Source organism: Pipistrellus hanaki, assembly GCF_964339955.1.
Source record: "Pipistrellus hanaki genome assembly, chromosome: 11".
Taxonomy (NCBI): domain Eukaryota; kingdom Metazoa; phylum Chordata; class Mammalia; order Chiroptera; family Vespertilionidae; genus Pipistrellus; species Pipistrellus hanaki.
In genome coordinates this window covers 65183889-65207959 of record NC_140513.1, presented here as the reverse complement: position 1 = coordinate 65207959, position 24071 = coordinate 65183889, and the positions used below count along the sequence as shown (strand labels likewise).

At 41.3% G+C, this 24071-nt stretch overlaps 1 protein-coding gene across 1 annotated transcript; it reads right to left on the bottom strand.

Moving 5' to 3' along the window:
* Positions 1-566: 566 nt before the first annotated feature.
* Positions 567-23500, bottom strand: ZNF367 (zinc finger protein 367). Its single transcript, XM_084898574.1, has 5 exons — positions 22978-23500; positions 18842-18992; positions 12714-12833; positions 11280-11418; positions 567-3138 (listed from the first exon to the last, which is right to left on the bottom strand). The coding sequence occupies exons 1-5, from the start codon at positions 23374-23376 to the stop codon at positions 2916-2918; spliced, it is 1032 nt and encodes a 343-aa protein (XP_084754700.1). The 5' UTR covers positions 23377-23500; the 3' UTR covers positions 567-2915.
* Positions 23501-24071: the final 571 nt, after the last annotated feature.

Here is a 24071-nt window from a genome sequence, read left to right as displayed (position 1 = left end):
TCGCTGTTAAAATCTCATTCTTACGTCACAGGTGGAGCGGCAATTATTTTGCAAAGCCCGGGGCTGAGCCTTGCCACTTCCAGTATAGAACTAAAGATATACTAAAGACATCGTATAAATAAGTCATTAAAAATACTAAAAATAAGTCATGAAAAATGCAGAGATTTGCTTGACTCAAGTGCCCCCAGACTCAACACATCCTGAATATAAGGAAAATGAAATCCCATTCCGGATTTCCCTAATGGAAGGTCTACGATAGGGTTGGCAAAACTATGTACACCAGTATACTTTTAACACTAATAATGAACCAGATGAGAAAGATAAATGAATATCTATAACCTAAAAGGCCATAATTTTAAAGTAAGAAAAAGCAATTCATACTATGGTTCCAACTATTGTAAAAAGATGTCTGGGATGAGACTGGGATGAATTATAAAATGTATCAAAATAATAAAAGAAGGGCGACAGGTGACATTTCTTTGTAAATCTTTTTAATTTTTTAAATCATGGTTGTTATATTTTTTATAGGAAAACAAATTATAAAGGGTTTAAGAATGAGCATGTACTTTAAACTGTAAATTAAAATTTTATTCAAAGCATCTTTTCAAATTACAGCATGTTTATTTCTTATGCTGTTAATTCTGCCAAACTACAACTTAGCATCTGAAGCATAAAACACTTCAAAAATTTGAATGTAAACCACATTTTTAAAACAAAAAGCAGTCCTAACACACCTCAGATTTTAAATGCTAATGTATTTTGTCCAATTATATAGCTTATATCAAAAAAATCCTTAGCTTACGCCCAAGAATCTACTTTTGAAGTTATTATATTTTAAATACTTCTATAGTAAATAGTTGTAATAATTTCTAAAACTTTCAATTATACAAATAAAGAATGTTTGTGAATATAACTATTGTAGTTGACAAAAGGTGATCAGAGAAACAAAAACTCTTACCTTTAAAGGCCTTAAATTGTATTATTTTTGGATTGGCAAGTATTTGTATTTTTTTTAAATTCTTAATATCTTCCTTTTTTAGGTAATTTCATCAAATTTTAAATTTCCCAAGACTTCTAAGAGTTGCTTTTTATAGTTCATTTAAATGATACTGAAGAGGAAAAATCTAGAGAAAAATGTTGACAACTAAACTAAGAAAATTCAATGCTATAGTCTCTTTTACTGTGCCTATAAGTGCTCCAAGTTAAAATTCTATATATCAGATTACAAGCAAAATTCTTAGACCATTACAAATATAAATTTTCTTATTAAAAAAATCCTTCAAGATCTGTAATTTACTGTACTGAGGATTACATTTGTAAAGTATGTCCTCATCATATACATTATTTGTTATCATCTTTCACACTTTTGCTCCTTTTCAAGGAATTTTCTCCCTCCCCTTCCCCTCAGCTACATACGTGAAACTGTGACTGCAACACACTGGAATTTGGGGATAAAGAAGCATATATATCTTAGATAATGTTTAAACCATACCTGTCGGCTACTACTTCAATTCAAAAACAAAGTAAAAGGCGCTGAAGAGCCCAAGTTTCCCTCTATTATTCTGAGGTTTACTCCAATTCAGCAATCCATAAAAATTTCTCTTGTGCATGTTATTTAGTTTCTGCTTAAAACAAAAGCTAAAATGATTGAGGTTTATGCCTACATAAAGGAGGTGAACCGCTCAGCTCTTGATTTTTCTGTTCATGCTTCAGTACATAAAGTGATGTTTAAAAATGTCATCTATTTGGAAAAATGGTTTAAAATCACCCTACAAGTTAACACACATGCAGTTAAAACTATCCCAGAAGCCTATTTATTTGAGTAACTAATCTTTTCTGCAGTGTTTTACTGATAGTTGAATTTAGTGAGCACAAAATAGCTTGGCATGTTATTCTGAAAAGCAAGAAGGTGGCTTTATGCACTGAAAATATAAATAGGAGGCTTTCATTTGCTAATAATTCTAAACAAGCAGTATAATGGAAATTTAGTGTTTGCTAACAAAATATCTAAAACAAGTCACTACAAAACAACCCTGTAGATGTCCCTTTTATTAATAAAAATCCAAGTGCCAAATCTTAGTACAGGGCCCATATTATTAAAAAAAAAAAAAAAAAAAATTACCAGGTTACCTAGACTTTGCAAGATTAACCACTCAGTTTCAGCAAATGAGAAATATGAAATGTGCAAAAGTTCCCAAGAGAGGGATAACAAGTGCTTTTCAAAACTAAACATCATAGTAAGTTGTAAAGCCTCAGAAAGATAGAATAAGACCAATTTTACTCCAATTTTAAAAGTTCTGAACTATTATGCATCCTACCAAGATCCTCAAATATCTATTTTTCTTTCAAAATCCATAACTCAGGACATCTTCTGAAATAGGCAGATTTCCATTTCTCTAGTCTTATTAGTCACACTATTTTGCAATTTAAAAACATCTTACACACATCTTACGCTTTCTCGCTCACTTCAGTGTTGACAGTATTGTTAAACGTACTAGTACATGTTGTTAAAAATGTTCTTATAAATAATATCTCCTAACCTTCTTTGGCTACATGTCCCATTCTGTTTTTGTTATTTTTTCCCTAAAAGTGTCTTATTCAGAAAGTGCTTCCTGTGAAAACTGCTTCCAATGAATGCATTAAACTTGCAAAATCTAGCTTCCCACAATACGTAGTTTCCTACCCTGTACTAGAAGTCCCATATTTACAAAATATTTTAAACTTTACAACAATCCATTACCATATAAAAAAAAGTGCAATTCTCTCTCACCCCATATATTGGGGCAATGACATTCTTCATCAATTTCTACAGAATAGCAGCCTATGGTAAGCAAATAAGGTGCTTAGCTTATGCCCCAGGATCTACTTCTGAAGTATGCTGGGCAGTACTTTGTACATGGGAGTCAGTGTGCAGGCTACTGGCGGAGCGGCGCGCCGGTCAGGTTGGCGAGCTCGATGAGGGCGAGGGCTCCGTGCAGGCGCTCGCGCTGCTCCTGCAGCCGCCGCTGGGCCCCCCTCTTCTCGTCGTCCTCCTCGTCCGACTGCAGGTATTCCAGAGGGTCCTGCTGCTCCTGGTCCGCCTTCTGCGTGAGCTTTCCTTTCAAGGTGGGGGTGCGCTGCTCTTTCATTTCCCAATACCTACGGGACATGCAACCGCGTGAATCAGAGGGTATGAAGGACAGCATCAATGGTTTACTTTGCTTGTTTAAAAAACGGCTCTTTACCATGGTATTCAATGCGTTTTAGTTCCAAAAGTTACAAAATAATTTCACGTTTATTATACATCTTTCTCATTACAGAGGAAACAATTCAAGTTCAAGAAGTTGAGGGACTTCCTCAGATTTTAAAAAACTGGTAGTTCTGGGTCTCATACTCAACTCTCTAATCACCTGTTTTTGCCATTGAACTATGCCTTACAGATATATGTCAAATGCACTAAGGTATATAAATAGAACAAATAAACATTAAAAACCTACTTATACTATCCAGAGAGATGGTGACTTCTGAATGAGTTAACTATGAGAAACTTAAAACTTACAAAATATGATTTACAGATTAATTAATTAATTAAATTAATTAAAATTTAAGAACACCACACAGTCTGGTCTCGGAAGCAAACCGGGACCCTACAGCCCCTCTGGTAGAAGACCTGCCACCACAGCTGCAGACCCAGGAACACCAGGACCCTGGGCACCTGGCCGTAGATTTCTGTGAGTCAAAGCCAATCCCCCTCCCCTGCAGCCCCTGCAGCAGCGACATAGAAACTACCAGACCCCAGCTGCACAATAAGGCTTTCTGCACACACAAAACAGTGGCAACTCTGCCTGACTTTGAGCCGTGATGTCAGACACGGAAAGTTTGTTTCCTGCAACTAGTCACTGCGCCCAGGAAGAAGACTGAGCGGAATCTGAGCCTAGCTGCTCATCCCTAGGGAAGCAGTTTCTATGGCCAGATCCCATGCCCACGTAGAACAGGGAGACAGCGTTGAACCTGAGCCCGGACTTGCGAACTCGGGGAATTTGTTTCCCACAACTCATCTCCATGCCCAGGCAGTGAGACAGCCCTGAATTTGAGCATAGGTTCTCGTCCTTGGGGAGACTGTTTTCTATGACCAGTTCCTGCACCCACACAGGGAGACAGCGCTGAATTTGAGCCTGGGGGTGTAAACCCGAGGAGTTTATTTCCCATGACCAGACCCTGCACCTTAGCAGAGAGACTGCGGTGAATTTGAACCTGGATGTGCAAACTTGGGGAGTTTGTTCCCCACGACAAGACCCTGTGCTGAATTTGAGCCTGGGTACATGGGCAAAGGGAGTTCGTTTTTGACAGTGCATGCCTGCTACCAGACTCCACACCCACACTATGGCGCAGTGCCACCTGACTTTGATTCAGGGCAAGTGAACCCAGAGGCTGTTTACCACAGGGCAGAAGTGGAACTCCTGCCAACACAGTGTGACTATGCAACCCGATCTCCCGGGCAGATCGGGGACCCTGAATCTTCACTCAAGAGGAAGTACTGACCATCAGTGACAAGACTCTGTACCTCATTACGTGCACCTGAGATCCCTGGTTCCCAGTACATTCACACTAAGAGTCAGTGACTCCAATTACTGGTACATGTGCACACAGGGACCTGATTCTCAGTGTGAAGTAGCACCAAGAAACAGAGACTCTGATACTCAATTCTTGGCATGGACACAGGGAGCCTCTGACTCCTGACACACAATAGGGGACCTTGATTTTTAGCACATTCCATGAGTTCTCTGTTTCAACATGGCACAGGCAGGGTCCTTGCTTCTAGGTGCACACATGAGGCCACACAAAGTGCCTGTGACTCTGACCTGGGGCAAGCGTGGCTCCCACCAACCCACAGCAACCGCACATCTTGGTAACAGAGTTCTTCAGTGACACTTGGAGGGTGCAAAACTCCCACTGCACATGGTCCAGGCCCCCGCAACTGGACATCTGAACCTTCTGGTGATTGTCAAAATGGGGAGACAACAAAGCAATCCACAGAGGAAAGAAAAGGAGGAATCACCAAGTAAAGAAATAAGTGAAACGGAAGCATGCAACATGATAGAAAAAAAATTCAGAATAATAGTCATACAGTTCATTCACCAGATGGACGAGAAAATAAACAACCTATGCAAAAATCAGGAAGAAATCAAAAATGATATAGCAATAATCAAAAGCACCATGGAAGGCTTCAAAAGTAAACTAGAAGAAGCAGAGGACAGAATCAGCAAGTTAGAAGATCAGGTACAGAAACAAGCCCAATCTGAAAAGCAACTAGAGAAAAAAAATTAAAAAGCAGGACAGCCTAACGGAACTTTGGGACAATGCAAAACAAAGTAAAATATGTATAATAGGGCTGCCAGAAGGACAAGAAGAGCAGCAAGGACTAGAAAATTTAAAGAAATAATGACAGAAAACTTCCCTGATATAGGGAAGAAAAAAGTTACTCAAGTACAAAGAGTCCTAAGCAAGATAAATCCCAAAAGACCCACACCAAGACACGCCATAATTACAATGGCAACTAGAAAATCTTAAAGGAGAGAGTTAACTACAAAAGCTCCCCCATCAGATTAGCAAATAATTTATCAACAAAAACATATTAAGTTAAAAGGGAATGGAAGGAGAACACAAAGTGATGCAAAGCAAGGGACTCAATACAAGAATACTCTATCCAGCAAGACTATCAATTGAAATTGAAGGGGAAATCAGGAACTTTGCAGACAAAAAAATAAAAAATAAAAAAAAGGCTAAGGGAGTTTATCACTACTAAACAAGCAATGCAAGAAATGCTAAATGGAATGCTGTAGAAAGAAGAAACAAAAAGGTAAGAAGAAACTCAGCCTCAAAAAATAAAAATGGCTACAAACAAGTACCTTTCAATAATAACTTTAAATGTAAACAGACTAAATGTTCCAATCAAAAGACATCAAGTGGCTGAATGGATAAAAAAAAAAAAAAACACAAAAAACACCATTGCATATAAGTACAACCAATGGACACAAAACTCTGGGGAGGGAGGGTATGTATGGGGGGGGGGGGGGCAATGTTAAAATATGTACACAGATAATAATTTAATAAAAAAAAAAAACCCCACATGACCCATATATATGCTGTTTACAAGAGACCCAATTCAGAATAAGGGACTCACATAGACTGAAAGTGAAGGGATGGAAAAATATCTTCCAGGCAAATGGAAATGAAAAACTGGGGTAGCAATACTTATATGTGACAAAATAGACTTCAAAGTGAAGGCCATTACAAGAGATAAGGAATCAATACAAGAGGATATAACCCTAGTAAAAATATATGCACCCAATGCAGGAGTACACAAATATATAAAAGATCTCCTGGAAGATATCAAGAGAGAGATCGACAACAATAAAATCATAGTAGGGGACTTTAATACCCCACTGACATCACTGGATAAATCCTCTAGACAAAAAAATCAGCTAAGAGACAACAATCATAAATGACTCACTAGATCAGATGGACTTAATTGATATCTTCAAAACATTTCACCCCAAAGCTGCAGAATATACGTTCTTCTCAAGTGCACATGGGACATTTTAAAAAATACTGGGTCACAAGCAAAATCTCCCCAAATTCAAGAAGACTGAAATCATACCAAGCATCTATTCAGACCACAATGCCATAGAATTAGAAATAAACTACAATAAAAACAATCCAAAATACTCAAACACTTGGAAGCTGAATAACATTAAATATTGATTGGGTTACCAATAAGATCAAAGAAATTAAATGACCATAAAAATATAATAATCCAAAATCTATGGGACACAATGAAAACAGTACTGAGAGGGAAGTTTATAGCTCTACAGGCTTACCTCAAAAAACAAGAAAAAATGGTAGTAAATCATCTAATACTACAACTCAAAAAATTAGAAAGAGAACAACAGAAAAGCCCATAGTGAGCAGAAGGAAGGAGATAATAAAGATTAGAGCAGAAATAAATGACACAGAGACAAAAAAAAAAAAAAAACACAAAAAACACACACACACAAAAGATCAATGAAACCAAGAGCTGGTTCTTTGAAAGGATAAACAAGATTGGTGAACCTCTAGCCAAGCTCACCAAGAAGCAAAGAGAGAGGATCCAAATAAACAAAATCAGAAATGAGAGAGGCGAGGTAGCTGCTTGTGAGTTTCGAGCATCACCTTCAGCTTGAACTCTTTGCAGGCAGATTCCAGGAGGAACTTCAGGCTGTGACTAGACTCGCAATGGATTCACCAATGGATTCACTTTCTCAGATGTCCCATGAAGGATATTCAGCAGGACAGAGAAGAAGAAACATCGGAGTATGTAGTGGGGATGAGTTATGGCCTGGTCTACAGGAGGAGACGTGGAGTGAGGACCATGGCAAGTCTTAAAAGAGACCTCAAAGGCCTGTTTCCAACATGGCTGAGGCAAAGGAATGAGGCTATTCAAAACCGCAAGAAGAACAAGAAAGAACCTGCGTTTCATTGCGGCTGTAGTTATTGCCTATTACATCTAAGTGCTCCTTCTGGTATTGCTGAGAATTGTGACATGGGAGTCATTTTAGGCATACACCATATTCTTATACCACTCATTTAATTTGTAACACATTTTTTGGTGTGTTATTTCCATTTTTAGTAGCAAATGTGTGTACAGCACATTTTTAATAAACTTGAGGCATATAAAAAAAAAAAAAGAAAGAAATGAGAGAGGCGAAATAACAACAGACCCCACAGATATGAACAACTCTATTCCAACAAACTAGAAAACCTGAAGGAAATGGACATATTTCTAGAAAAATACAACCTTCCAAAACTCAATCAGGAAGAATCTAAAAATCTCAATAGGCCAATAACTATGGAGGAAATTGAAGCAGTCATCCAAAAGCTTCCAGCAAACAAAAGCCCAAGCCCAGAAGGCTTCAAAGGAGAGTTATACCAAACATTCAAGGAAAAACTAAAACCTATCCTGCTCAGCCTATTCTAAAAAAGTCAAGAGGAAGGAACACTTCCAAACTCCTTCTCTGAAGCCAGCATCACCCTAATATCAAAACCAGATAAAGACAACACAAAGAAAGAGAATTACAGGCCAATATCCCTCATGAATATAGATGCCAAAATCCTGAATAAAATTCTAGCAAATCGGCTCCAGCAGAACATCAGAAAGATCATACACCATGACCAAGCAGGATTTATACCAGGGATTCAAGGATGGTACAATATCTGCAAATCAATAAACATGATACATCACATAAACAAATTGAGGGGGGGAAATGACATAGTCATATCAATTGACGTAGAAAAGCATTTGACAAAATCCAACACCTTTCTTGATAAAATCTCTCAGCAAGGTGGGATTAGAAGGATCACACCTCAACATTATAAAAGATATATTTGACAAATCCACAGCCAGCATTACACAAAATGAACAAAAACTAAAGCCATTTCCCCTAAGATCAGGAAAAAGACAGAGATGCCCACTCTCATCACCCCTGTTTGACATAGTTCTGGAAGTACTAGCCATTGCTATCAGACAAGAAGAAATAAAAGGCATCCAAATTGGAAAAGAAGTAAAGCTGTCCTTATTTGCAGATGGCATGATACTGTACATAGAAAGCCATAAGACTCCATCAAAAAATTATTAGGCTTAATAAATGAATTTGGCCAAAACCAGTTTGGCTCAGTGGATAGAGCATCGGCCTGCAACTGAAGGGTCCCGGGTTCGATTCTGGTAAAGGGCATGTACCATGGTTGTGGGCGCATCCCCAGTAGGAGGTGTGCAAGAGACAACTAATCGATGTTCCTCTCTCATCGATGTTTCTAACTCTCTCCCTTCCTTTCTGTAAAAAAAAAAATCAATAAATTTTTTTTAAAAAAAATGGCTGTACTATTTTTAAAAAAATAAAAAAACAAAAAATAAATGAATTCGGAAAGGTAGCAGGACACAAAATTAACGCCAAGAAATCTATTGCATTTCTATACGCCAATATTGAACTTACAGAAAGATACTAAAAAAGCAATCTCATTTACCATCGTACCAAAAATATTAAGATACCTGGGAATAAACTTAACTAAAGAGGTAAAAGACCTATATGCAAAAAAATACAAGACACTGAAAAAAGAGATAAAAATATAAACAGATGGAAGAACATACCGTGTTCATGGATTGGTAGAATCAACATCATCAAAATGTCCATTCTACCGGAAGCAATCTATAGATTCAATGCACTCCCCATTAAAATACCAAAGGCATATTTCACAGACCTAGAAAGAACTCTCCAAAAACTCATCTGGAATAAAAAAAGACCCCAAATAGCTGCAGCAATCCTAATAAAGAAAAACAAAGTAGGTGGGATCTCAATACCAGATATCAAGCTGTATTACAAAGCCACTGTTCTCAAAACAGCCTGGTACTGGCATAAGAATAGACATATAAATCAATGGAATAGAATAGAGAACCCAGAAATCTACTTAAATCACTATGCCCAATTAATATTGGACAAAGGAGACATGAGCATACAATGGAGTCAAGACAGTCTTTTCAATAAATGGTGTTGGGAAAATTGGACAGATAACATGCAAAAATATGAAAGTAGACCACCAACTTACACCATACACAAAAAGAAACTCAAAATGGATAAAGGACTTAAACATAAGATGGGAAACCATAAAAATACTAGAGGAATCCACAGGCAGCAAAATCTCAGACATATACTGAAGGAACTTCTTCACTGATACTGCTATCGAGGCAATGAAAAATAAACATAAAATAAACAAATGGGACTACATCAAAATAAAAAGCTTTTGCACAGCAAAAGAAACCATCAACAAAACAACAAGAAAGACCACTACATGGGAGAACATATTTGCCAGTGTTATCACTGACAAGGGTTTAATCAACATTTACCGGGAACTCATACAATTCAACAAAAGGAAGATAAACAATCCAATCAAGAAATGGGCAACGGACCTAAATAGAACCTTTTCGAAAGAAGATAGAAGGAAGGCCAAGAAACATATGAAAACATGCTCAAAGTCACTAATCATCCGAAAGATGCAAATTAAAACAACAGTGAGGTACCATCTCACACCTGTCAGAATGCTATCATCAACAAATCAATATACAACAAATGTTGGTGAGGATGCAGAGAAAAAGGAACCCTCTTGCACTGCTGGTGGGAATGCAGATTGGTGCAGCCACTTTGCAAAACAGTATGGGATTTCCTCAAAAACCTAAAAATGGAATTCCCATTTGACCCAGTAATATCACTTCTAGGAATATATCCCAAGAAACTAGAAACACTGATCAGAAAGGATATATGCACCCCTATGTTCATAGCAGCACAATTTACAATAGCTAAGATTTGTAAACAGCTTAAGTGCCCATTAGCAGATGAGTAGATTAAAAAATTGTGATACATCTACACAATGCTGCACTAAAAAAGAAGGAATTCCTACTATTTGCAACAACATGGATGGAACTGGAGAGCATTATGCTAAGTGAAATAAGCCAGTCAGAGAAAGTTAAGTATTACGTGATCTCACTCATTTGTGGAATATAATGAACATAAAATGATGAACAAAAACAGTTCCAGAGACAGAGAAACATTGATCATACCATCAAACCTCGGAGGGAAGGTAGGGGAAGGTGGGGATAACGGGGTGAGATCAACCAAAGGACTTATATGCATGCATATGGGCCTAATCAATGGATACAGACTCCAAGGGGTTAGGGCATGAATTGGGGGGGATTGTGGAGTAATGGAGGAATAAGGACACATATGTAATACCTTAATCAATAAAGAAATTTATTAAAATATATTAAACTGGGTGATTCTAGAAATATCTCTCTATATAGAGCTCTATCCACATACTATATCTGTAGCTATAGATATGGGGAAATATGGATATTACCTATATCCCCATAATAATCAGCACAAATCTAATTCTAATGTAAGAAAATGAAGAGGGTTGCACTAAACACAAATGAAATGCGTATTAAATATTCTTTTTAAATGAGGGAAAACTCTTGCTTTCAAAATAAATTGTGGTATGCAATTTATCTGAATATTTAACTGAATATCATACAGTTTTCAATCATACACAGTCCTAATAACACTCCTAACAATTCTGTGGCTTAAGAAAATAAAGCAGCATTTCAAGTTATTTCATAAAACGTGTACAGAAGTAACTTATTTAAAATGAGAGAATTTCGGAAGTCCCCACAGCAGCCCACGCGCGGGGTGGCAGTGGTCCAGGGAGAGCCTTACTTTGCCAGCCACTCGGCAGCGGCCTGGTTGTCCACAGCCTGGTGCTTGGTGAGAGCATCGGTGGGCTCCTCCCGCTTCAGCCTGGCGTAAGGGTGCTTGGGACAATGGCGGTTGGCGTGGGTGAATCTGCTCAGACAGCCTACAAAGCAGAGGGGGACGCTCATTAGAACTGGGATGTGCGCAGATATGGGAAACGTTGTTTCACTGGTAACCAGGAAACTAAGAAAGACATTGAGACGGCATTCTATAACGGGAGGAATAAAACCCTAAGCACAGTATTTTATCAATGCTCATGAGGGGAACGGGCGCTGGTGTTTCATAGCTTGGTCATTGCGTTATAAGTGCATGCAACCCCACTGGGAAGTGACTCATTTGCATGAGTCATAAATATGGTCAAATCCTCTGACCCTGGGATTCTATTCTCAGGCTCTCTCATAAGGCAACATCCCCAAAGATGAACAAAGTTTTAACAAAGTTTAAGTAGGAAAACATTACCTTTAGCTTTGTTGGTAACAAACAATTTTTAAAACAAATTAAATATTCAATATTAAACAATAAGGCAATCAGTGTATACAGCTGACTCTTGAACAATGTAGGGGTTAGGGCAGAAATCCAGATATAATTAGTATTTGCTTCAGCAAATTCACTAGGTGAAAAAGCCTGAAGACATCTATAACTGACAATAATAAAACCATAGAGCTACAAAACAAAACTGCATTGCATTTTTGTAACTGCATAAAAATATGTACAAGAAAAACATCTTAAGAAACTGTGATAAGAGATTAAGAAAATCACTTCAGCCAAAACCAGTTTGGCTCAGTGGTAGAGCGTCGGTCTGCGGACTGGAAGGTCCCAGGTTCGATTCCGGTCAAGGGCATGTACATTGGTTGCGGGCACATCCCTGGTGGAGGGTGTGCAGGAGGCAGCTGGTCAATGTTTTTCTCTCATCGACATTTCGAACTCTCTCTCCCTCTCCCTTCCTCTCTGTAAAAAATCAATAAAATATATTTTTTAGAAAAAAAAAAAGAAAAGAAAGAAAATCACTTCAGAAAAGTGACACACAATTACTAACAGTGAGTGGCATGTTAAGACGGGAGTTTCCCCTTCACTGAAAACGCAGACAATATGCTTTCTTGAGCTTAATAGGTAAAGTGTTTAAAATCAAAGTAAAAGCTTACTCTAAAGGCAGTATTTACTTTCACATATTTTTCTATTGCCTTCAACTGAATATAGGATTTTTATTTGCTTTTTAAGATTTTCACCTAAAAATAATATTTAAAAAATAAATCTATCCCTAGAAATTGAACATGGTGTTTTCTAAATCTGAATTAAAAAAATAAATAAATCTCCTCCCCCAAAAATTCAAGCAAATTATATTTTCTAACTACTAACTCACTACTAATTATTACATAAACTTAACTCTTAACATCATACCATTTTCTGAACAAACAAAAGGTTTTTCTCCCGTGTGAAGGCGCTGATGCGTTTTGAGCTGTCCACTTTGAACAAATGCTTTGCCACAGTCTGGATAGTCACACAGGTAGGGTCTCTCACCTATAAAGAGATGTGATATATTATTTCTGAGAAAATAAGGTTAGAAGAAGGGGTGTGAGGCAGGGGGAGAGGGGGGGAGCAGTGGTAAGATATATACACATATGATACCTTAATTTAAAAAAATGAGGGGAAAAAAAGAATAAGGGGCAGGGGGTGAGAATCAACCTTTATATAGATCAGAGGTGGGGAACCCTTTTTCTGCCAAGGGCCATTTGGTTATTTATAATATCATTCACATAATATAAATTTATGTTGTTATGAAAAAAGCTCCTAGATTTGTTGAATTTTGAGTCCTGCCTTGGGTTGCCTTGGCAGGACCAGGCCAAATGATTTCTCGGGGCCTTACACAGCCCGGGAACCAGACGTTCCCCACCCCGATAAAGGTCATGCCACCAAACAACAATAAAACACTCCAGAACTGCAAATGAAAATGCTAGACAGCACTCCATGGTCTGAAGCAGCTGTCCACAGGTATGAATACTGCTACTCCAGACTTTCTTTTTCTTTTCCATTTGCATGGAAACATTTTTTTCCAGCCTTACATTTTCATCCTGTGTTTGTCTTTTGTTTTGAGGTGGGTTGAGGTGTAGACAGCATATAGTGGGATAATATTTTTGTATCCATTCAGCTACCCTACACCTTTTGATTAGAGCATTAATCCATATACATTTAGGGTTGTTATTGAGAGGTATTTATTTATACTGAGTGGCCAGATTATTATGATCTCTGAATAATAATCTGGCCACTCAGTGTATATCCTATATAATAAAAGGCTAATATGCCAATTGTCCCCTCCAACAGGAGTTCGACCAGCAGGCAGGCTGGCCAACTGCCCATGTCCCTTCCCTCTGGCCATGCTGGCCAGACCCCACCCATGCACAAATTCATGCACTGGGCCTCATACACACACACACACACACACACACACACATATACATATACATATACATATACATATACATATACATATACATATACATATACTGAGTGGCAGAATATTATAACCAACCCATCAATAATTTGCTAGGCCATCTTTTGCCTTTAATACTGTGGCGATTCTTCTTGGCATTGACTCCACCAGATGTTGAAAGGTGATGCGAGGAATCTGACACCATGCCTGATGAATAGCACTGTCCAGTTCTGTGAGATTTGATGGTTGTGGAACCAGCTGCCTGATGGCTCTTTTAACTTCGTCCCACAAATGCTCAATTGGATTGAGATCTGGTGATTGTGGTCCCCTAAGCAAGGTAAAGTCTCCCTCATGTTCTTGAAACCACTCCTGCACAATATGAGCACCATGATATGGAGCATTGTCTTGTTAGAAGAAGCCATCTCCATTGGGATACGCCCACGATCGGCAATTGCTGCTCTCGAGCCACATGCAGCTCTTTAGTCCCTTGAGTGTGGCTCTTCCACAAAATACCATGGCCTGGGCGAGTCTATTTTGAAAAAGTGGCGTTAGAAGAAGGTGAAGTTTAAAAAAAATTGGGCTCTCAAAAGAAATTTCAATTGCTGTACTGTTGGTATTTGGCTCTGTTGACTAATGAGGTTTGCCGACCACTGGGATACACCATCAACATGATAGGATGAACTTGATCAGCAACGATACTTAGGTATGTTGTGCTATTCAGACATTGTTCCACACGAATTAAAAGGCCTAGATCATTCCAGGAAAACATGCCCCAAACCATAGCACTGCCCCCACCCGCTTGAAGGGTTGTACTCATGCATGTGGGGTATATGCTTTCATGCTGTTTCCGTGAAATTCTCACTCTGCCATCTGCATGATGCAATTGGAAATGTGATTCATTGGACCACATGACTTTTTTCCAATGCTCGACTGTCCAATCCTCATGTTCCTGTGCGAACTGGAGATGTTTTATCTTGGTAACTGTAGACAGCAAAGGTGTTTGAACAGGCCTTCAGCTTCCATATCCCATACGATGGAGTGTATGGCTAATTTGCCTACAAACATCAGCTGGTCATAATAATCTGGCCACTCAGTGTATAGCCATTTTAATTCTGTATGGCTAAGTTTCACTCTGTTTCTTTTCAGCAATCCTTAAGTATTTCTTGTAAACTGGCTTGGTGATGAACTCCTTTAGCCTTTTTTTGTCTGGGAAGCTCTTTATTTAGCCATCTATTTTGAATGATAGCCTTGCTGGATATAGTAATCTTGGTCTCAGATTCTTGCTTTATATTTCCTTTAGGACCTCATGCCATTCCCTTCTGGCCTGTAGAGTTTCTGAGGAGAAACCAGGTGTCAGCCTTACAGCAACTCCTTTGTAGGTAACAGTTTTCTTTTCTCTTGCAGCCTTTAATATTCTCTGTCTTTAATTTTTCACATTTTAATTATGATGTGTCTGGATGTGGGTCTGTTTGGGTTCTTGTTTGGGGTTCTCTGTGCCTCCTGAACTTATATGATTTTTTCCTTTACGAGGTTAGGGAAGTTTTCTACCATTATTTCTTCAAACACTTTTTATATTCCTTTCTCTTTTTCTGCCTCTTCTGGCACATCTGCTATTCTAATATCGTTAGGTTTCACATTGTCTCACAGCTCCCTTAAGCTATTCTCCTGTTTTTTTGTTTTGTTATTTCTTTATTAAGGTATTACGTATGTGTCATTTGTCCTTCTGTTTTTTAATTGTTCTTTGTTTTTTGGTTCTCTAATTGAGTGATATTTTCAATTCTGTCTTCTAATTCACTGATTCGATTCTCAGTTCCCCTAATCTGCTGTATATTCCTCCCAATGTGTTCTTTATTTGTGTTGTCATTCTTTATGTCAGATTGTTCTTTTTTCAGTTACTGTATCTTTTTTCATACTGTTGAGTATTTTTAACATCATTACTTTGAACTCTGTTTCAGATAAATTTCTTATCTCTACTTCATTTATCTCTTCTTCTGGAGAATTTGAAAACTCTTTTATTTGGGAGTTGTTTCTTTGTTTCTTCATTTTGTTTGTCTGGGTTTGTGACTATGTATTAGGTAGATCCTATATACCTCTCAATCTCTAGTGCAGGACAGTGTTAAAAGCTGTTTCTGACTAATTGGACCAGGCAAAGACTCAAAGATTCCAGAGACCACCTGTCTATAGACTAATGGGATTCTGACTTGAATTGCCCCCAGGCAACCGTCCTCAGGTGTAGCGGAGAGTTTTTTTCAACAGGGTGAGGCTAATTATTACTTTTAGTCTCTTAAGTGGCCTCGGGGCAAGGAGTTTTTCAATAGGGTGTGTTGACTGTCTTCTCCATAGGAGAGGCATATGTCTTTGTGGGAAAGATGTCCTCTGCTATGTGAGGGAATGCCTCAGCCCAGGAAACTTGGGTTGTCTGCCTTCTTGAGCTCTACTCTTTGAGTCCCAGGCCTGGCTTCTGCTCTGACACCTCCAGTCCACTTCACTCTCCTTCTGCCAGAGCACAAGGTGGGTAGCTCCATAGGAAATTTTTGTGAGGGTGCCCAAACTTTCAGCTGCCACTCCCTGACAAATAGCACCCCATTGCTTTTCACAGCTAGTTGTTATATGAGAACCCTCCTCAGTTTGGTGCTCTCTGCTGGGGAGCCAAACTTCAGGATGAGATCCCAGAGTTCTCAGCGGCTCCCCGCCCCAGTTGAAATAGCTCTCCAGGACTTCAGTTGCCATCTGTGGGGGCCAGCCCTTTCACCCCTCCACCCTTTCTACCAGTCTCTGTTCGGTCTCCACCTTCGGTCCTTGGGTATCAGGGTTCTCTCCTGTGAGTTTGATTATTCTGGAAGCCTTTCCGTATTTGTTTTAATTCCAACTCGTTCCTGGGAGACATGTCCGTGCAGCATCCATCTACCCTGCCACCATTTTCAGGTTTTTTAAAAATACAAAAATGCTGCCCTGGCCAGTGCAGAATTTTGTCATAACAACTACCTTCTGGTGGCTTAGTTGGTGGAGCATTGTCCCATACACCAAAAGGTTGGGAGTCAGGCCACATACCTAAATTTTGGGTTGTCATGAGTAGGGCACATATGGGAGGCAACAGATCAATGTTTCTCTCTCACATCAATATTTCTCTCTCTTCTCTCACAATTCTCTCACCTGTCCCTTTTTTTTCCCTCTTAAAAAAAAAAATCAATGAAAACATACCTTCAAGTGAAATTTTTTTTAAAAAAAATCTCAAAATCAGATACTCACTTATTTTACTGAATGGTTCATAGTCAAAATTTCTTGGGACACCATAGCTCATGATTCAAAATTTAAATTGTATCCTTTTCCAGGAATTTAGCTAAGGATTTAGCTGTATTCTAGTGTAACATTAAATACGTCCTTTCAAAATCTAAAAAAGTAGGTGATGACCATAAAAACAGTGGGAAAATAGGGGACTAAGAGTTAAAAACCCAAATGTCAGACCAGTAGTGCCCAACACAAATAAAGTATAAACTACTTCTGGTAGCCACATTAAAAAGGAAGGAAAAACAGGTAAAATTAATTATGATAGTATATTTAATTTAGCCCACCATATGTAATATATTATCATTTCAGTATTTAATCAGTATCAGAAATTATTAAGGACATCATTTATTCTCTTTTTTTCATTCAAGTGTACTTCACACACACTGCCCAGCTCAGTTTAGACGAGGCACATGTACTACTCCAGGGGCCAACAGAACTCCGACGGCAGCACAGGAGAGGGTGTAAGCAGTGGTATTTGCTTTTTGGTACCTCAGTCTGCTCAACTGTGAACTATTAGATAACATGCTAGAACCATAAAGCTCCTTCTGAGGCCTCCTTTCTCTGTGGAAAGAGCAAGGATGCTATATTTTTTGCTCTCTTTCTATATGGTATTTTAAATGCAAGTATCATTCCTCTACACAAATAGGATGTGTTAGTCTTGAAACATCTGCCTATAATACATTAATTCTGAAAAGTTACGCTTCACCTTGGATTTAATGGCTAGGTCAAACACTTGCATGGCATACTGGGGACTCTGGAAATTTTATTAAAAATTTGGCAATTACTATTTTAGTATATGACCTACAAGTTAGTTTAAACAATTATACAGACAAGGGCCTATCAAGTAAAACTCAGATAGGTAGAAGGATAACACTAAATATAGTAATAACATTCCTCTGACTACTATATTAATTGCCCTATAACTTTAGAAGTCACCTGGTTCAGAAAGCCATCACTTTCCACCAAACAATAAACTGACTACCTGTAACAGTGAAATGATTCCTTTCTCTTTTGGCCTTCAGCTAACTGCTCCTGCTATAGATAAGACAACTAGAGAAATTCTGCTTGCGGTTTTGGGTTGTTTCTTTTTTAATTTTTATTTATTGGTTTGCGAGAAAGAAAAACATTGTTGCTCCGCTTATTTATGCATTCATTGGTTGATTCTTGTACATGCCCTGACCGGCAACCAAACCCACAACCTTGGCACGGCGACGAGGACTATGCTCTAACCAACTGAGCTAGAGTTTTTGCAAAAGCAGCCCCTTTTTGCAAGTGTGCTTCCCCACCCCCCCAAGAGGCAGGAAATATGTACAGTTCACAGGAGCCTCCACAACTGGACTCAGAGCTCAGATCAGTGGGGTGGTGGAGGGGTGGGTGTTAATGGACCAGGACCAACTGGGAACAAAGGGATTGGGAAATTTTACTCTTCCTTGTTCCCTTTCAACATCTATTATACCTGCCTACACCCACCCTTGTCTTGCCCCTCCTCCTTCCCTTTATAATAAAAGATGCCTGAATTCCAGATTCTTCTTAAAATGGATTTGATAATTAGTTCATCTTCTCAAGCCAGGCTTTCTCGATCAATAAACCTTTCCTTACTTCAAAACTCTGATCTATTGAATATTGGCCTTTCTTTTGAAGTATCAGACCCACACACCTTGGACCTGTAACATACACAGTGCCTGTTTAAAAAAAAGACTACAATGAGAAAATATAAGGCAACTTAAAAAATTAATTTATAAGCCCAAACATCAAATCTGCTTTCAGTTGGGTATTATTTTTGACATTCTCTAAAATTTGCCCAACCTACCTGTATGAGTCCTTTTGTGAGCCTGAAGCGATTTCTCCCGTGGAAACACCCTATTACAGATGTTACAACGAATTCTGCTGGACGAATGCTCTCCTTCATTTATTAAATCCCGGACAGTATCTGCTCTGGGTCTACCACGCCGAATCCCATCCTGTAAACAATTTGTATAAACATTATTATATTTCTTGGACTCCACTCATAGCAAAATATCATAATAAACTATTTTTTAAACTCCTTCTAGAGTGACATCACCAAAAATGGTACAGTAGATAGTTTCAAGGACCCATCCCTCTCCAGATCACTGAAAAATCGAGCTGTCACAATCAGCTGCACAACTCCAGGAAATCACAGCCACTCAGCGAACACTGAGTCCAGAAAAAGGCAACGAGAAATAGCAGGAAAGCTTTACAGCATTTTGTACTTGCCCTTGCCCTTTTCTTACTACGCAGTGGTCTTGAAGACAGCAGCCTTCATTCTCAGTATGGGAACTTGGTCCCTGGCTCCAGAGAGCCGAGCAGACATTATTATGAAAGAATTGTGTCTGTTTGACCTGAAGGACTGAGGCAAGGTGTCTTTATTCTAACTTAGAACTCTCTGGGATATAACAGTGCTATTCAAAACCTCTGTGAGACAATGACAACGTGCTGCCACCTGGGGGAAAATAATTCAACTGAGGCAAACAAATATGCCAAAGCCTGGGAGGAAACACTGGAGAGCTTCTTTGGGAAATTGGGGCATTGGAAAGTGCCCTTGAATCCTAAAGAGCGGAATTTAGAAAGCCCAGGGTGGGAAGCATGCCTAAAAAGGGCGAAGCTTTCACCTTTGGCTGATGTTAGGTCAACACAAGCAGGAAATGAAGACTGAGGCAGAGTTGTAAACAGTGTGGCTCAGCTTTGAAAAAGAGCTGATACAGAGCCATTCTGCAACAATGACAAGTTTCTTTCCCTTCTTTTTTTTTTTTTTTTTTTTTTTTTTTTTGGCTCCAGGCTTTTAAGGAGATCTCTCTCAAAAGATGAGCTGATCACAAGCTAAAGAAACAGACTTTAGAGAACAAACATAACAAAATAGTTTTCAAAAACAGTCCAGAAAATTTGCCAGACAACTAGAATCCACAGCAAACAATAAAAGAAACTGAGAGAAAATAATCTGATTTTAAGAGATACCACGTTATAAAATTTAAAACATCCAGTTTTCAACAAAATATTATAAAGCATGCAAAAAAAAAAAGAAAAAAAGAAAAGAAAAAAGCATGGTCCATATAGAGTAGGGGTGTCGAACTCAATCAGAGAAGGGGCCAAAATCTAAAATCCAGCCTAAATCACGGGCCAAATGGTTTACTGAACAGTCATAAACTGACAATGTCATAAACTGACAGCGGAGTGCAGTGATGACAGCGCGGTGCGGGCCACACTGCAAGGCCTGGCGGGCTGGATTTGGCCCGCGGGCCTTGTGTTTGACACATGTGATATAGAGGAAAAATCGAAATAGACATTGGTGTTACTAGAGAAAAACTTTAAATGGACAAGGAATAACAAGAAATCAGGATAACACTCTTTCAACAAATAGAGAATATCAATTACGGTAGTAATTGCTCTGTACTAATCAGCTATCAGACGGTTCAAGAGTTCAGGTAATCAGGTGACAATAGAAAGGGGAAGCAGGATAGGCAGCTGACAGGTCCTGAAGGGTTAATGGTATCGGAGGCTAAGCACAGAGAAGCCAGAGGAGAAGCAACCTCATTAATGCAGCTGGGTAGAGGGTATCAGGGCACAAGGTGGGGAGGCCTGGAGTACCTATGGCAAAGGGAAATCAGACCTGCCCTTCCCTCCCAAAATTCCACAGAAGATAGTGTTAGTATGCAATTATGCCCACAAAAGTGCTAAGCAATCTGGTGTTTAGGGGCCAAAATAAGTGGCTAGACGATGGATGTTCTCCCCACAGGCAGGGCAGGCAGCTTTGGATAGGAGCAGACAGACAGCAGAAGCTGATGCCTGGTGTGCTGGACGGCACCTCGCATGGGAGCAGCAGCAACAGACAACAATGAACACAAATGTTGTTCTCAAAGCCACAGCTTTGTTGCCTCTATCAGCATACTGAGAAGGAAGTAGAGGGGAGTATGCTACTAGCACCATCTTTATTGCAAACTTGTCTCCAATCTTCCCAAAAAGTAAGCAGATTCAATCAGTATGATTCACGTGGAGATGAAGAACTACAGGTGCTTTCAGGAAGGAAAACAAAGGGGACTGGGCCACCCTGTTTTAGAGAATATGATCACAAATCATCCTAGGTAACTTCCTTAAATAAAGGCATAATCCAGACTCCCCCACCCTGCCCCAACTACCCCACCCCTGCAAGGTGAGGAAGCTTAAATGAGTGAAATTTGGAGTTGTATTTGGATTGTTCATTGATGAAAGGACAAGTCAGAATCAGTTCACCTAATAATTTATCAAACAGTAACAATATGAAAGATTGAGGAAATATAAAACTACCTTTTCACTTTTACACATTCTTCCAGTATCTTTTAGCTCTTAAAAGAGGTGGACAAAGTGGAAATAAAATCCAAACCTGTGTAAGCAACTTTTATAAAAAGGTTTGTGTGAAAATAAGTCTGTTTTAGGCCAAAAGAAACATATATACAGATTTCATTTGTCTATGATAACATTAATCTTCTTGGGTAATCCCAAATTAGATTCAGTTATAATTAATGAAATAAATAATTCCAAAATCTTCCACAAGTATCTGTGTATGTATGCCTTTATGTTGCTCATCATATAACCTAAAATGTTTTTAAAATACCAGAAAACACACACACACACACACACACACACACACACACACGATACCTATCCATCTTACTAAGGGCTACCTAGAAATAGCCAACAGTGGTTGGTTCCTTCAAAACTCAACACTATTGTGAACATTTTTACTGCTTGTTCAAACTTTTACTGAAGTGCAGCTTCAAGAGTTGAAGTGTGTCAAAGCTCATAGTTTGTAACTTTTATAGCTCTTTAATAACAATGACATTAGAAACACAAAGTGTATCAATTTCCTCGGGCTCCAAAAACACGGAGTTTCAACATCTTTGCTACTGAATGTAAACTGATCAAACTTGTTTCAATTTATAAATACAGTATTTGCCGATACAGATGTACTTATCCACTAGATGATTTACTTGTTTTATCTTTGGCAAGCTGCTTATCTTTATGGCCAGTTAACACACAGAATCTGAATAGTAACTTAAGAGTAGCACCATTCATTCATTACAGAGCTACTTTTCTCAACATCTAGTGTGTACGGTACTCAAGTCGGAGAGTCTACCAAAGAGAAATGACCCGGCCCTCCTGGAGTTTAGTCTACAGAGCTAAGTACATGTATGCAGAGAGGCAGCCCGAACACATGCTTCAGGACTAGGAGCCACAGAAACTCAACCCCAGGCCCAGTTCTCCCACTCCCTCGCTGAGTGACCGCGGGGAGGTCCCTTCGCCAGGCTCTACCTAAGCCTCAAATGCCTCATCCGTAAAATGTAGGTTTGACCGGGCAGTCACTCTCCCCAGCTCTAAACATTCTCAGAGTCGACCGATTCGAGGTCAGCGACAACAGCGTCGCATGCCACTGTGCTTCAGCACCTAGCAAAGCAGCTCGCTGGATGCACGGAAGGCAGCGAGGGCCCGAGTGCCGTGGCCGAAGATTCCCCGACGTCCCTTCTCCCTCGCCGGCTGCCTCAAAAGGCATCTTCGGCGGAGCCGGGGCCGGGTATCCATGGTGATGGAGCACAAACGGCGGAGCCCCCTTCCTTCCCGCACCCCGAGGAGTTCCGGGGGGCACGGCGGACTCCGCTGTCAGCCTCCACGACCCGGGCCGAGCGCCGGTGCCCGGCACCTGCTGGGGCCGCCCGGCCTCGCCCGCGCGTCCGCGCCTCCGCCCCGCCAACACCCCCTCCCCCGCGGGGGCCGCTTTTTGGCGCGCGGCAGTGACGTCAGCGCCTGTCACCCGCCCCCGCCCCCGCCCCCGCCACGGCCCGGCAGCTCCGCGTTTTAAACTCGGCCCCGCCCCACCCGCCGCGTCCGCGGGCGCCGCCAGCTCCGGGCCGCGCCGTTAACCGCCCCGCGGCCCCGCGCCCCGCCCCGCCCGCTCACCTTGAGGTGGCCGCTGTCCGGGCTGCTCGCCTCCTCCTCGTCCTCGCCCCCGGAGGCGGCGGGGTGGGGAGCGCCCCGGCCGCGGAGCCCCGGGCGCTGGGCGGCGGCAGCGGGCATGGCAGCCGAGGCGGCGCCCCCCGCGGCCCCCGGGCTGAGCGTCACGTTGTGCGCGTTCTCGCCCCAGCGCCACGGGTACACCATGAAGTCGCTGAAGCCGGGGCTGGTGGGGATGAGCGGCGGCGGCGGCTCCGGCTCCCCTCCGCCGCCGCACGTGGCCTTGATCGGGGTCGTCCTGATGACCGACACCAGCACCCGCTTCGGGGAGTCGTGGCAGAAGATGACGGGCGGCGGCGGCGGCGGCGGGTGGTCCGCCATCGGCACTTCCACAGCCCGGATCATCGCCCTTCCCCGACCCGACACGCAGCTCCGCCGGCCCTCTGCTCCCGTTGCCCGCGCTGCTCCGAGTCGCTGGCTCTCAGTCCCGCGGGCTCATGGCCGCGGACGTTTCCCGGAATCCTCCTGTGCGGCGGCCAACGATGGAGCGGGCAGCTCGGCGGGCACCGGGGTCAGGGCCGGACCCCAGCCCCGGGCAAGCCCGCCCTCCTCTCTTTGCTCGCAGGCTGCAGAGGCGGGAAGCAGCGGGCGGCCCGGCTTGCGGGGACAGGAAAGCAAAACTCACGCCGCCGAGCCCCCAAAATAACAACCTGCTGCAGCGGTCCCCACTCGGACTTTTCCCGCGTTACATTTCGCGCCTGGGCGGAACCAATCACAGCGAGGCGCCTGCCCACTGGCCGCAGCGAGGATTGACAGGTCACGACAGCCAATGGCCGGTCCTGCATTTCTTTCCAGCCGGGCGGGGCGGGGCCGGGGCCGCGCGCGGGTTCTTCCTGGCCAGCCATTGGCCGCCGCTCCTGTGTTTTTTCTGGCCTGGAGGCCAACCGCGTTCGAAACTCCCGGGGAGCGTGCGACGTCAGCGCTCGCCCGGACACCCCGCCGGGAGCCCCGCCCTCGCCGGCCGGGGAGGATCGAAGGGGCGGAGGCGCGCGGGGACTGGGACGGCCAGGGGCGGTGGCTGGAGAGTTGCTGATTGGACA